This window comes from Fringilla coelebs (genome assembly GCF_963513975.1).
Source record: "Fringilla coelebs genome assembly, chromosome: 28".
Taxonomy (NCBI): Eukaryota; Metazoa; Chordata; class Aves; order Passeriformes; family Fringillidae; genus Fringilla; species Fringilla coelebs.
Window position 1 is genome coordinate 5,974,856 of NC_140054.1, and position 13,313 is coordinate 5,988,168.

The following is a 13,313-nucleotide window of genomic DNA, read 5'->3' on the forward strand; positions in this document are numbered from 1 at the left end:
AGTGCCCTGTCTCTCTCCAGACGCAAGTCCCGCTCTCCCTCCCCGCGGCGGCGGTCGTCGCCCGTGCGCCGCGAGAGGAAGCGCAGCCACTCCCGCTCCCCCCACCACCGCACCAAGAGCCGCAGTGCCACCCCTGCCCCTGAGAAGAAAGAGGCCACTCCTGAGCCAGAGCCCTCCGTGAAACCAAAGGAGACTGTTGTGCAAGAGGCAGCTTCAAACAGGTGAGAGCTCTGTGTGTAGAGCCATGTATTGCCTTTAAAAAATGGAATTATTTTATTCTAGTACCTCACTGGAGCTTGGCTTGGGCAATGCCTGCTCGTCCCTGTGCCCCTGCAACTGCCAAATCATTTATTTTAGAATCTTCAGTGAGGTTTCTTTGTTCTGTGTAGAATTCTAAGGGCAGTGTGCTTTGCTGCCCCTCTGATTGCATTGTCCTGCTCATCATTGACACTTGTGACAATGTCATCTTGACTTCCAGCTGGTTGTCATCATGTAGTCTCTATGTTACTTATTCTTTTTGAATCATTGTACCACATTCTAACTCTTTTCACAGTTCTGGAGCAGTTTGTCAGAGAATGGAAAGGAGAATGTTTGTTGTAGGGGAATATCTTGGCAGCTTCTAAAAGGCAGGCTGTGGTTTGTATATGCTTATAAATTAAGTCCTTATTTTTAACAGTGATATCCCAAAAGCTCCTAAACCTGAACCACCTGTACCAGAGACTAAGGAAGCTTCACCAGAACGTAATTCAAAGAAGGAGAGAGAGAGGGAGAGGGAGAGAGAGAAGGAGAAGGAGAAGACTCGTCAGAGATCCCCATCTCGGTCCAAGTCCAGGTCAAGATCCCGGTCCCGTTCTCCATCTCATTCTCGACCCAGAAGGCGCCATAGATCACGGTCAAGGTAGGGCTTCAGGTGCTGACTGTGAAGCTTCAGAATATTTTCTGCTGAAGGTGCTACTTAATGTTCTTGGTTAGTGATGTTTTTAGAGATGTTGAGCTGTGGGTGTTTTGGGCCAAATGAGAAGGAGGCATTTGGTGCATAAATGTGTTTGGGAGTGTTCTGTTTGTATTGATTTATGAGAAGATGCTCACGGTGACCAGCACTGATCAGAAGGGGAATTCAGCTGCTTAATATTGATAACGAGACTTGTGTAGCCTTTCTTTAGGACACGGGTTTGATGCTGAAAATGATGTAAAATACTTTCTTTACCTCATTTTTTTTGTTACTCTGCTACTTAATAGAGACATATTGTTAAGCTTCAAAGCCCTGATTGTGTCTGTACATTTGGCATCCTCACCTGAATACAGCCTTAATACGATGCACTTGGAGGAAAGCAACTCTGCACTCAGTGCCCCGAGGATAGATTTCCTCAACTATGGAAGTTAGATAGTTGCTTTTCATTGGAATTTCTGATTGTGACAGGTCTTACTCCCCTAGAAGGCGACCCAGCCCGCGGCGCCGGCCGTCCCCGCGCAGGAGGAGCCCACCCCGGAGAATGCCTCCCCCACCCAGGCACAGGAGGAGCAGATCCCCCGTGAGGCGGTAAGAGCCCTGCTTTTTGAGACAGCTGGAAGTGCTAAACCTGCAAATTTAAAGGGAGCTGTAGCTGTGTTAGCAAAATCCCCTTGTTCATCTCACCTTAGCAGTGGAAGGTGTGTGATTAGAGTGATGGAAGAACTGCGGTGTCACATTTCCTGAGTGTGTTGTGGGGGAACACGGTTGCAGATGTGAAATGATTTCTTCTGAGTTAGGGTAGTGATGAGAATTCCACCTTTTTGAAAAGTGGCAATTTCAGAGCTTTTTTTCTTTTTTGCTTCTTCAGATGGCTCTGGGTAGCTCCCAGCACAGGCTGACATGATATCCCTTAGGGCTTTTTTGCTTAAGTCTTAGTACTTTTCTTTCCTGACTGGGAAAAAAAATGAGAACAAGTTGGGAATTTTACTTGTTAGGAATTTTTAATTATGACTTGTATTTCTATCACATAAAATTAAATTTGGACTTGAAGTATGTTTTTTCTTCATGTTCTCTTACTTAAGATTCTTCAAGATTTGCCCTTTGGTGTTGAAAGTCACATTTTTCACAGCATAAGAATTGTTCTAGAGGCAAAGCTCTAAGCTGCCTTGCAAAGTAAATGATGTGCTTTTGGCAGTGCCAAAATAGACATTTGTCTTCACGGGGAGAGAACAGATTCTGATCCTTTTCATAGGAAGAGAATCAAAGTGATGCTTCTTGTGTACAGCAGTTGTTTTTGAGGAAGGAACACTTCTCTTCCTTTCTGTGACAAGGTGATGACTATTTCCTGAGTTTGTCAATATGTTCATTTCACACAGTTACTGGGAAAACTGTGAAAAGTATCAAACATGTATGTTGCAAGATGTACAAGAGCACCCTTTCAGCAAATGTTTATCTCACTCAAGGTAGGGTTTCTTTTTTCCAGGTTCTCAGGAATTCTGCAGCCAAAGGTGGATTCTGCAGGTACACAATTGCAACAGAACTTGCCACAAATTTTGCCGCAGAATTCTGAGGCCCTACCTTTTAAATTTGCAAAGTAAAGATGAAAAACTAAAACATAAGGATGGATAGATGGATTCTGAATTGTTAAGTTGTTAAGTTGTTTGAAATTTTCACCTCCTGGTGTAAAACATTTTAGTGTCCTTGCACACTAAGCTCTTACCCAGATCTGTTCTGGAGATCATAAGTGACACTTGCTAACACAGACGATTCTCTTAACCACCCAGAAGTTAGAGAGCCCAACCAAAACTAATTGTTTCCAGGGGCAAAGCTTAGCTGTAGCCTGTAGATTGACAGAAAACCAGTGAAGGTGACACTAACAATTTTTAGCTCACTATTATAGTTAAGAATAACTGTGAAAGATTGGTCATGGTCCTCCTCTTCTCCAAACCAAGTGTTGCAGGCAGTCCACCATGTTTGGGAAGTGCTGTTGTCTGTGGCTCAGTGTCTGTGCTTGCAAACAACCGCAGTTCTTTGTTCTTTGTGCTGACACGTTCCCCGTGCGGCCGGGCAGGACCTGATGTGGCCTTTGATTTGCAGGAGAAGGCGCTCCTCGGCCTCGCTGTCCGGCAGCAGCTCCTCCTCGTCCTCGTCTCGCTCCCGCTCTCCACCAAAGAAGCCTCCCAAGAGACCCGTGTCCAGCCCCCCCCGCAAGACGCGCCGGCTGTCCCCCTCGGCCAGCCCCCCCCGGCGCCGCCACCGGCCCTCGCCCCCCGGCAGCCCCCCGCCCAAGCCCCGCCGCTCGCCCACCCCCCAGCAGTCCAACCGCGCCCGCAAGAGCCGCGGCTCCGTCTCGCCCAGCAGGGCTTCAGGTGAGGGACAGCGCTGGGGTTCCCTCTGGGACTCCTGTTCCCTCAGAGAGCAGGTGTGCCTTCTGTAGGGGCAGAAAAGCGTGAAGGAACGGTGTAAATTGCAGCTGAGATGTTGCATTTTGTCTTGTAGCACCCAAACATAAGAGTACTGAGAAAAGAGAGTCTCCTTCGCCAGCACCCAAGCCCAGGAAAGCAGAACTGTCGGAATCAGGTACGGCTTTGGCTTCTCAGCTCTGCTACTGGGTGTGGGGTTTTTAGTCAAAAATACTTGGCACTGAAATACTGAGCCCTCCGGGAAGTCTGGCATTGAAAGCAAGAGTTTTCAGAACTCTAAAGATGATCACTCCTACTGCCTTATTCTGTCCGAGATTGCTTGGAATGAAAGCTCAGCCAAAGTGTATTCCAGCATTATGTTATCCTAAGATTTGAGTGGGGGAAAACCCCATACCTGATGGTCTGCTCTCCATAACTTTGCTTCTGCCTGCATAAGGCAAATCTTTATCCCTGGTTTAAGTGCCCTGTCCTTGTGTGTCCTTTCAGAAGAAGACAAAGGAGGCAAAATGGCTGCAGCAGATTCTGTCCAACAGAGGCGTCAGTACAGGAGGCAAAATCAACAGTCTTCATCTGGTATGGAGCACAGAAATTCCCTAAAACTGGGTTGTAGTTTCCTTTTGCAGGAAGTAGTTAAGTTCAAATACAGATCAAAACTATTTGCTCTGTGCTCTGCAGTGCTATTGTAAACTTAATTACAGATTTGCCACTCCTAATGAGGTCACTTTAATTATTGCTCAGGAAGAATAAAAGTATGACTTTTAAAGGTCATTACATCTTTTGTTAATGGGTTTGCATCTTTAAAATTGCGCTTCTAAACTGTTAACATCACACACAAATATTGTGTGCTGTAGATTACATCATCTGTCCTTACTTTGCACTCTTTTATGCTTGAGATCAGTAAATTCACCTGGGTATTTTTGTCCACATAGTTTCAAAAAGCAACTGCAGTTCACCTTTTAAATTACCTGTCTAGCCAAATTTATGGGGACAGTTAAGTATTTTTACCCAGTAGATTTTTTGATCACTTAAGTTCAGCCACCACCTTCAGTTGATCTGCTGTCAAATTTCGGGTTCTCGTTTTGTGGGAGATGAGGTTGGTTTGAACTGCAGCATTACCCTGTCAGTGACCAGTGTCACAAGGATCATTTTCCAGAGTGTGATTCTTTCTACGTTTGCAGATTCTGGTTCTTCATCTTCCTCAGAAGAGGAGAGGCCCAAGAGGTCGAATGTGAAGAACGGGGAGGTGGGCAGGCGCCACCGGCACTCGCACTCGCGCAGCCCCTCGCCCCGCAAGCGCCAGAAGGATTCCTCCCCTCGGTAACTGCCTGAACTTAGCTCATCCCTTCCTGCTGTCTGTCTCTCTGCAACTCTCACCAAATACACATCAAGTCATGCCCACTCTGCCCAGACTTCTTTCAGGGTTTCCTTCCCATTACACTCATTTGGCAAAAATTGCTCTGACCTTTCTTTGATGGTGTTCATTTTTGCCTCAGATCCGTGGCAGATAGATCTGTTTTGTTTTGTTCTGTTTTCCCTCCACTGCTCTCAGGATGCAGATGGAAAAGAGGTGGCAATCACCAGTGATGAAAAGGTTGGTTAGAAATTCATCTCTTAAACAGGCTGTCATTTATTTTGGCATGGATAAGCATTTGCCATCCTTTGTCCTTTAGACTTGCACACTCACGGTGAGGGAAATTCAGACTGATGTGCTCCTTCATGTGTTGGACCTGGAACCATTTCACTGGCAAAAAGAGAAGGAGCAGCACCTGCTCTGTGTCCCTCACTGCTCACCCCTTGTTAATTCACATCAGCCTGTGACATCAATAACTTTGATGTTGTTACATCCCACTGATGCCTGAAAACAGCCGAACACTTTGTGTTCCTCAGGGGCTCCTGGCTCCAGGCACCCAGCTTTGCGTGAGCAGTGTTGGGTTCCTGCTGCCACTGACTCAAAACCCTGCTGCACACTTGCAACAAGCAATTAAAATTAAGATCTTGATCTTCTGGGTCAGAGATGATTGGAGTTTGCAAAACTCTCCTTCCTCAGTTGAAGAGATACTTGAAACTACTGGAAGTAGACAATCAGTAAAACAGCAGTGACTTTTTTATTTGTGACACTTTTTGCTCTGTGTCTCTGTGTTGATCTAGAAATACAGAAAGGTGCAGGAAGCTTGATGGGTTTATTAATTGGATGTAATGACCCTTGAGCAGGCTGTAATTAAGCCTTAGCTAGCAGATACTCCCAGCACACATCATGATGTAGGAGATAAGGATGACTCCCTCACCAATGCAGACCTTCCTAATTATGGATCCTGTCAAACATTTCTATGGAAAACAGGTTGGGATTCAAAGGCTTTGATCTTGTTTTGCAACACACTGAATTCATGTACTGCCTGTTGCATAAATACATGTTTAATTAGGACAGTTAGTGCATTTGAAGGCTGGGGATTTTTGGATCATAAAAGAACATTGTATTTTGGAGCAAACTCTTATCTATAAAAGTGTGTTTCATTGCCTTGGAGAACAATACCCAGCATATTTGAAATCAGATCTCACTTAATGTAAATGAGCTGCTTTGCTTTTTAATTGCTCTCAATTTTCCCTTATCCAGTCATTTTATCTTAATTGCCTTTTTTTAAAAAAAGGAATATTTCACTTTGCCAATATTCCTTTCCTTTAAAATTCTATGCAAGAATGTGCTGGATTAAAATTCCCCCTTCCAGAAGTCTGTTGTAAACCCTGCAAAGCAGAAAATGGCTCATTTGGTGAAGAGTTTTAATTCAGAGAGCTGCAGTTTAGCAGCCACTCTGGTTTTTTTCACTGCATTTCAAGAAATAAATAATTTTGGATTTCAGATGGAGCACAGTTTCACACTGTGAGGAAAATTAACTCCACCCAAGGCAAAATCAGCATGTGATCCATCGCTTATTCCAACCATTTGGTCTTTCTCTGGCTACAAGGTGGTGATGGATCAGGTTGTGCAGATGTGGAATTGTGTCCTGGCTGATGTGGTGGGCTCAGGGTCACAGTCAGACACCGTGGTGGGCTCAGGGTCACAGTCAGACACCGTGGTGGGCTCAGGGTCACAGTCAGACGCTCATCGTCTCACACTCCTCAGAAAGATTCAAATACATTTCTTTCCATCAGTTCTCCCAGTAGAGTTCCATTTTAAGGTGCATGAAGGAGCAGATTTTGTGTGGTGGAAGCAGAGCACAGAGCAGCTGGTGGCTCAGCTGGCAGTTTGCTGACCAGTGCCTGTTTTCTGCAGCAGGAGGAGGAGGAGCCCCTCGCCGCCCCCCGCGCGCCGGCGCCGCTCCCCTTCCCCGGCGCCCCCGCCCCGGCGCCGCCGCTCCCCGACCCCGCCTCGCCGAAGGTACCAACCCCCCTGGGCATCCCTGCCTGCTCTGGGCTTGGGGGCTCTCTGGGCATGGGAAAAGGGCCCTGCTCCCAGTTCCTTCACTGGGAGGCTGAGGGGGGTGTGTTGTGTTGGGTGTGGTGGGTGCATGGCTAGGATGTCATTGGGTTGCTGCTGCAAATCCTGAATTGGAATTGCACAACGATGGTTTGGGTTGGGAGGGGCCTTAAGGATCATCCAGTCCCACCCCATGCCATGGGCAGGGACACCTTCCACTAGCCCAGGTTGCTCCAAGTTTTGTCCAGCCTGGCCTTGGACACGTACAGGGATGGGCCAACTACAGCCTTTCTGGATAACAACTTTTAAAGAGTTTTATTTTAAACTCTTTAACAACTTCTAAAGACTTCTAGTTTAAATTTTGAGAAGTTTAAAGAGCTCTAGAGTCCTTTTCCCCCTCTGCAGGGCACTGCTGACTGATTGCCATGCCTGGGTGGGCCCTGACCGTTTGTTCTCTTTGCAGGTCTCCGTCACCACCCCCGCGCAGACGTTCTCCCTCTCCCCGGAGATACTCCCCCCCGATCCAGAGGCGATATTCCCCATCTCCCCCTCCCAAGAGGAGAACAGCTTCTCCTCCTCCCCCTCCCAAAAGAAGGGCCTCCCCTTCCCCCCAATCCAAGCGCAGAGTTTCCCACTCCCCACCGCCAAAACAGAGGAGCTCCCCTACTGCTAAGCGGCGCTCCCCTTCCGTATCTTCCAAGCACAGGAAGGGGTCTCCTCCCAGCAGATCCAACAGGGAAACACGTTCTCCACCACAAAACAAAAGGCATTCACCTTCACCACGGCCTCGAGCTTCCCACCCCTCCTCCAGCCCTCCGCCGCCGCGCCGGGGAGCGTCGGCGTCGCCGCAGAGGAGACAGTCACCCTCGCCCAGCAGCAGGCCCATCAGGAGGGTGTCCAGAACGCCAGAACCCAAGAAAACAAAGTAAAAAAATCTGTCTTGTCTGCTCTGGGTTTGATGAGGGACTGTTGTTTAATTGTAATGGAGTGGAAGTAGTTAAGGAATCATAGAATCCCAGAATGGTTTGGGTTGGAAGGTGCCTTAAAGCCTCTCCAGTGCCACCCCTTCCACTGTGCCAGGCTGCTCCAAGCCCCAGTGTCCAGCCTGGCCTTGGGCACTGCCAGGGATCCTGGGGCAGCTGCTCTGGGCACCCTGTGCCAGGGCCTCATCACCCTCACAGGGAAGAAGTTTTTCCCAATATCCCATCTAACCCTGCCTCTGGCAGTGGAAGCCATTCCCCCATGTGCTGCCTGCATGAAAAGCCCCTCTCCCTCCTTTTTCTAAGACCCTGAAATGCTACCATGAGGTCTCCACAGATCCTTCCCTTTATTTGCTGGCTTTAAAGAAAACTTAACTTTGTCTTTAAACCTAACTGTGGAAGGGGACCAACACTTCTCATTAGCTCAGAAATAATTCCATAAGGGACCATTCAGGATAAACTGCTGCAATTGTAAATATTTTTGTCTTTATTGAGTGCTGCTTTTCTGAGCAGACTGTGAGAAGTGTGGTGCTGGCCTATGAATTTTTTCAGAAGGAAAATGGAGCTGAATAGAAAACTTGCACAATTAAATAGCATTGCTGTTCTCTTGACTTTGAATGTGGCTATAACTTAGTTAAACCAGAAAGGCAGTAATCAGTTCTGAGCAGCACCAGGGTTGTTTAACAGTTTTTCAGGCTGCATTATGGATCCACTGTGCCAATTGTTTTGCCTTTATCACACCAGCAAAGCAATTAATCTATTTATTTTTTAAAAACAGTTTAAATCTTCTAAGCACAGCCTGACCAAGTTAAAGCACATGTGTTCCTTTGGCTCTTGTGTTGATGTTGCCTTGCTGTGTGTCTCACCTCTGACCGACTCTGTGTTCCCAGGGCTTCCACCCCCAGCCCCCGGCGCGTGTCCTCGTCCCGCTCTGCGTCAGGGTCACCTGAGACAGCTCCCAAAAAACACCAAGGACCTGCATCTCCTGCCCGCTCTCGCTCTCCTTCTGCAAACTGGTCACCTGCAAAAAAGGCCAAGAGCCCGACTCAGAGCCCATCACCTGCCAGGGTATTTGTCTGCTCATAAACCAGAACTGCTTTGGGTGCCAGGGCAGGCTCTGGTTGGGATGGCCGAGCTGCTGGGCAGCCCCAGGGTTATTCACAGGGGGAAACTGCTTGGGGTCATTCTGTGTAGTCAAACACTTCTACACAATTTGTAATGTAAATTTATCAAGCTTAACATTTCCAAGTGTGGGAGAAAATGGTGCTCTATAGAAAATCAGACTTCTGGGAAAAGGTCTGTCCCATTTCATGAGTGGACATGAGTTTTATGGTCTACAAAGTGAGGGGGGCTTATTTATGGTCAGTATCCTATGTGCAAACTCAGGGCATTCCCAGTGGGAAGAGAACAGGTGGTTTGCTATCTTTACCTCCTCTTCTGAGGTGTTTCCCAGGGGCAGTTCCATTCTTTGCCAGAAAAGTTTGAAGCCTTAGAGATGAGTTGTAACATGTATTGAATTATTTATTACAGAATTCAGATCAAGAAGGTGGTGGCAAGAAGAAGAAGAAAAAGAAGGACAAGAAGCATAAAAAGGATAAAAAGCACAAGAAACACAAAAAGCATAAGAAAGAGAAGGCAGCAGCAGCTGCAGTAGCTGCTGCCGCTGTGGCTCCAGCAGACACCACCTCAGCACAGGGAGAGCAGGAAGCAGAGACAGAACCCAAAAAGGTGAGGAGTTGGGGCTTTGTGAAGGGTGGGTGCGCACTGCTCTGCTGGTGTTCTGACAGCCCCAGTTCCAAAGGGAGATCTGGGGGGTGGGATTCCAGGTGGGCATTTCAGTGCTGGGAGGGCTCAGCCTGGCCAGGCCTGGGGTGTTTGAAGCAGCTCTTTGTGTTTGTTTGAAGGAGACAGAAAGTGAACCCGAGGACAACCTGGATGACCTCGAAAAGCACCTGCGGGAGAAGGCCCTGAGGTCCATGAGGAAGGCGCAGGTGTCCCCCCCCTCCTAGGCCAACCCTTTGATATAATGTACATTTTATTTGGTTTGTACTCAGAATTCAATTTCAAATTGCTAAATGTGTTTGAGCTTTAGAATATAACATTTGTTGTAATAATTGCTAGGTTGAGGTTCACCATGTACAAAGGGCATGGATTTACATTACAAAAGGTGTCCACAGTGTACTAGTGACATTCTTTCATTGACAGTCAGCATAATTTCATTTAGAGTGAGACTTTTTAGAAGCAGTAGGAATTTGTTTTGGAGGTTTGAAACATGACCGTCAGTTCCCTCGTTTCTTTGAAATCCAGCAGAGCCTTGAGCAGAATTTGTGAGGGGCTCATTTGACTTCTTTTATATCACTTACATGATGCTACTAACCTTTGTGGTTTGTAGGCTTGCCCAGGAGTAAAACCACTGCAGAATTCAAGGAAGTACATCTCTATTTTAATGCTTTCTACTGTTGCCTGTATAGTCTCCATTAAAGCCAATCAAGAATAGCAATTTAGAGTGGTACATAAATGAAAGCATGTTGTTTACCAGGACACTGTGGGTTTATATTGATGTAACATGTTGATTTGGAACACTGGAATTTCATTTGTATTTTTATGTTCTTTTTTTAAAGGGCAGTTTCCATGATCAGCAGACCCAGAAAAAAAATAATAATTCCTTCAGTTCCTTAAATTTTGTTTGTGAGCTGTCGTTGCCCCATTCATAAATCTTGTCTCGTTACGGTTCTTCGGAATGGTCTGAGCAACTTTCAGAGCTGTGTTCTTTGAAAGTTTAGAGGAACCTGAACTTTGGATATTGTCATGTTTTCACTGTTCTTTGTTTTTGTTTTTTTAACTAAAGCTATATAAAGCTTGTGGATTAAACAAAATAAATTTCTAAATTTAAACAGACGTTGGCTATTTTTATCTGGACGTTTACATTTGCTAATCAGCTTTGTTTTGTGCAGGGTTAATGACTGCTCAGAGATGAGAAAGTGTTTGATCCACTGTGCTGTCTCTGGAAAAATTGGGGCTCTTAACTGGCCTGGTGGAGCAGGAAAAGCCCTTTAATTAGTGATGCTCCTGTGGAGTTTTTGCCAAGCAGGAGCCTAAAGCCTTACCTGGGCTGTGCTCTGAGAGGATGGAGAAGCTCAATCTCAATATTTGCTCTGAAAATTGCTGGTCAGAACAAGTAAAGTGTTTGAAGGCCCTGCAAGAAATGAACAGCAGGTTTGATTAACTTGGAGAAGGAGTTGTAGTGGTGTGAGAGCTCATCTGAGGAACCCTGGGGGTTCCATGCCTTTCCATAATCATGGAATCACAGAGTGGGTTGGGACCTTACAAAGCACCCAGTTCCAATCCCCTTTTAATCACTGGAAACTTGCTGGGTTGCTGCTGTGGAATTCTTGTAAAAACTCCAGCTGTTTCTGAAATCAGCTCAGTTCTGAAGCCTGAGGTTCTTCTGGAAGGTGCTTTTGAATTCTTTGTGTGCTGCAGCTGCAGTAGCTGTGATGTGCACAGTGAAGTTGGAGATTGGTGAGTCTTTCCTTGCCCTTGTGCAGGGTCTAACCTGAGGCAGGGCTGCTCCAGGTCCTGGCTGGCAGGGGAGGTTTCAGGGCAGCTCCTTCTGTACTTCCCTCTGTGCTGAACCTTTTGTCTCTTCACACGAATGTCATTGTGTGCTCAAGTGCTTGTAAACCTCCTCCAGAGCTGGAATGCTGAGGATCACCTGTTATTAAAACATGTGTGATAAATTCCAAGAGGCTTCTGGACAGAGGCATTTTTCAAAGTCCATCTGGATAAATTTTGTGCTTGAGGAGCCTCAGACCTGAGCTCAGGACGTGCTGATCCTCATTCACTTGGATTTTCCCTGCATGTCCTGCAGGGGTGCAGCTCCCCAGGGTTTAATGCCTTCTCTTTTATCATCCCAATCTTGCTTCTACCTGGGTTTGGTGACCTCTGAGTGCCTTTTAATCTTAGCACTAATAGAAGTTCTTTAAATACATTCAGGGCCTGAGTCACTGCTTATCTTCCCTCACACCTATTTCCATCTCCTGCCTCCAGGGCTGATAAAGGACCTCTGGATGGGCCAGGCCTTCCCTCCACATTTCCATCTCCCGTGGAGTTCCTTTTGTTGCTGCTCCCTCTGCCTCTTTTTTTCATCTATCCATAAAGAATGGTGTAGGCTTAAAAAGAGCAATTAAATGCAGTGTTTAAAAAGAATATAACTTCTAAATTGTATTTAGCTTAGTATTTTAATTTCTTCCTACTTATCCATTCAAGTAATAACATTTCATTTAAATATCAATTGGGGTAATGAGCCCTCTCCTCTCCTGAGCTGTCCCTGCTGTTGCACAGACCCTTTTTAGCACAGAATCTCTCTGGGCTGGGTTCCATCTGTGTCTCTGCTGTTCCTGACACCACTGAATTCTCTCCTGATCCTCTGACTGAGCTCCCCTCATCCAAACCCAAACTTGTCTGATCCCTTCCCCACTCCAGCTTCTTGGTTAACCTCTTCTCTCTGTTTTTGAATCCTTGTATTTGTAGTTCAGAAATGACCCTGCAGGTTCCTGGTGTGATGAGGCAGGAGCTACCTGGATCTCACTTCTTTTTTATCCTGGATCTGCTCATGCTGAATTTTGGCTTCCTCACCCGGGCCACCCTCGTGAAGTGACAGACACAGGGTCTAGGTAAGGGACTTGCTGCAATGATTGTGTCCAACTCCACAAAAAGTTTCATTGGGCTGGGTAGTTGAAATGGAACTGAGTCCCCAGCAGTGAGTGTGAGGCTGAAGTGAGTCACAGGTCAGTCTCTGTAGCTGCTTCTGAAGAAAGATGTTTGTTGTGTCAACAGGTGGGACAATGGCAGGTGTGTGTGCAACAGTTCCAAGCTTATAGAAACTCAGGGCTGGATTGTTTTATTTTTCCACTTGTGTGACTTTGGCAATTTGCCTGGGAGTGCTCGTGGAGCTTCCTGAGCCAAGGGATTTACCCTGAATTGCCCCAGGACACAGAACTGTTGTGCTGCTGCTCCCTGGGAGCCCAGGGGTAAATCCCAGCACCAGGGCAGAGTTCTGTGCTGGGAGCCATCCCAAAACCTCCCTCACCTGACCCAGATCCACGTCCTGAGCAGTGAGGGCTGCAGGGAGGCGCCTGGGCTTGGAGGAGCAGTGCTGCACTGTGACTTCATTCCTGCAGCACCAGGCTCCAAATCCGTGTGTGTTGGTGTAAAAGCAGCTCTGGGAGGAGCAGCTCAGCAGGGCACAGAGCTGTGTTTTGGTGGAGTTCCATTCCACCTGTTGTGTGTCATAACTGATGATCTGGTACAGGATCATCTCATAAACCTTTGATTTGTCTGCTTGAAGTCCACTGTGGATGTCACCAATATCTCAAAGCACTGACAATTCAATGGAATTGTGTTTCTCTTAAATCAGGTCTTACTCATAAATTACTATTGGAAGTAATTCTGTCTTTTCCAAGGTAATAAAAAGATTATTGAATCTCAGCACAATGGGATGGGGAGTTGTGTATTCCCAGCAGTTTGACTTTTGAACTTTATGC

At 46.6% G+C, this 13,313-nt stretch overlaps 1 protein-coding gene across 6 annotated transcripts in view; it reads left to right on the forward strand.

The window, feature by feature from the left end:
• Positions 1–10,665, forward strand: part of SRRM1 (serine and arginine repetitive matrix 1) — a 17,164-nt gene extending 6,499 nt beyond the window's left edge. For 2 of the 6 annotated variants that reach the window (XM_084222753.1, XM_084222758.1), the window contains 12 exons: positions 21–221; positions 677–898; positions 1,421–1,540; positions 3,050–3,321; positions 3,452–3,532; positions 3,862–3,948; positions 4,554–4,692; positions 6,644–6,748; positions 7,251–7,712; positions 8,658–8,835; positions 9,298–9,495; positions 9,672–10,665. In XM_084222753.1, the coding sequence (XP_084078879.1) occupies positions 21–221; positions 677–898; positions 1,421–1,540; positions 3,050–3,321; positions 3,452–3,532; positions 3,862–3,948; positions 4,554–4,692; positions 6,644–6,748; positions 7,251–7,712; positions 8,658–8,835; positions 9,298–9,495; positions 9,672–9,776 (2,170 nt within the window). In that variant the 3' untranslated portion in view covers positions 9,777–10,665. The remainder of the gene's footprint in view (positions 1–20; positions 222–676; positions 899–1,420; positions 1,541–3,049; positions 3,322–3,451; positions 3,533–3,861; positions 3,949–4,553; positions 4,693–6,643; positions 6,749–7,250; positions 7,713–8,657; positions 8,836–9,297; positions 9,496–9,671) is intronic. The other 4 variants (XM_084222754.1, XM_084222755.1, XM_084222756.1 and 1 more) reach the window with 4 other exon arrangements.
• Positions 10,666–13,313: the final 2,648 nt, after the last annotated feature.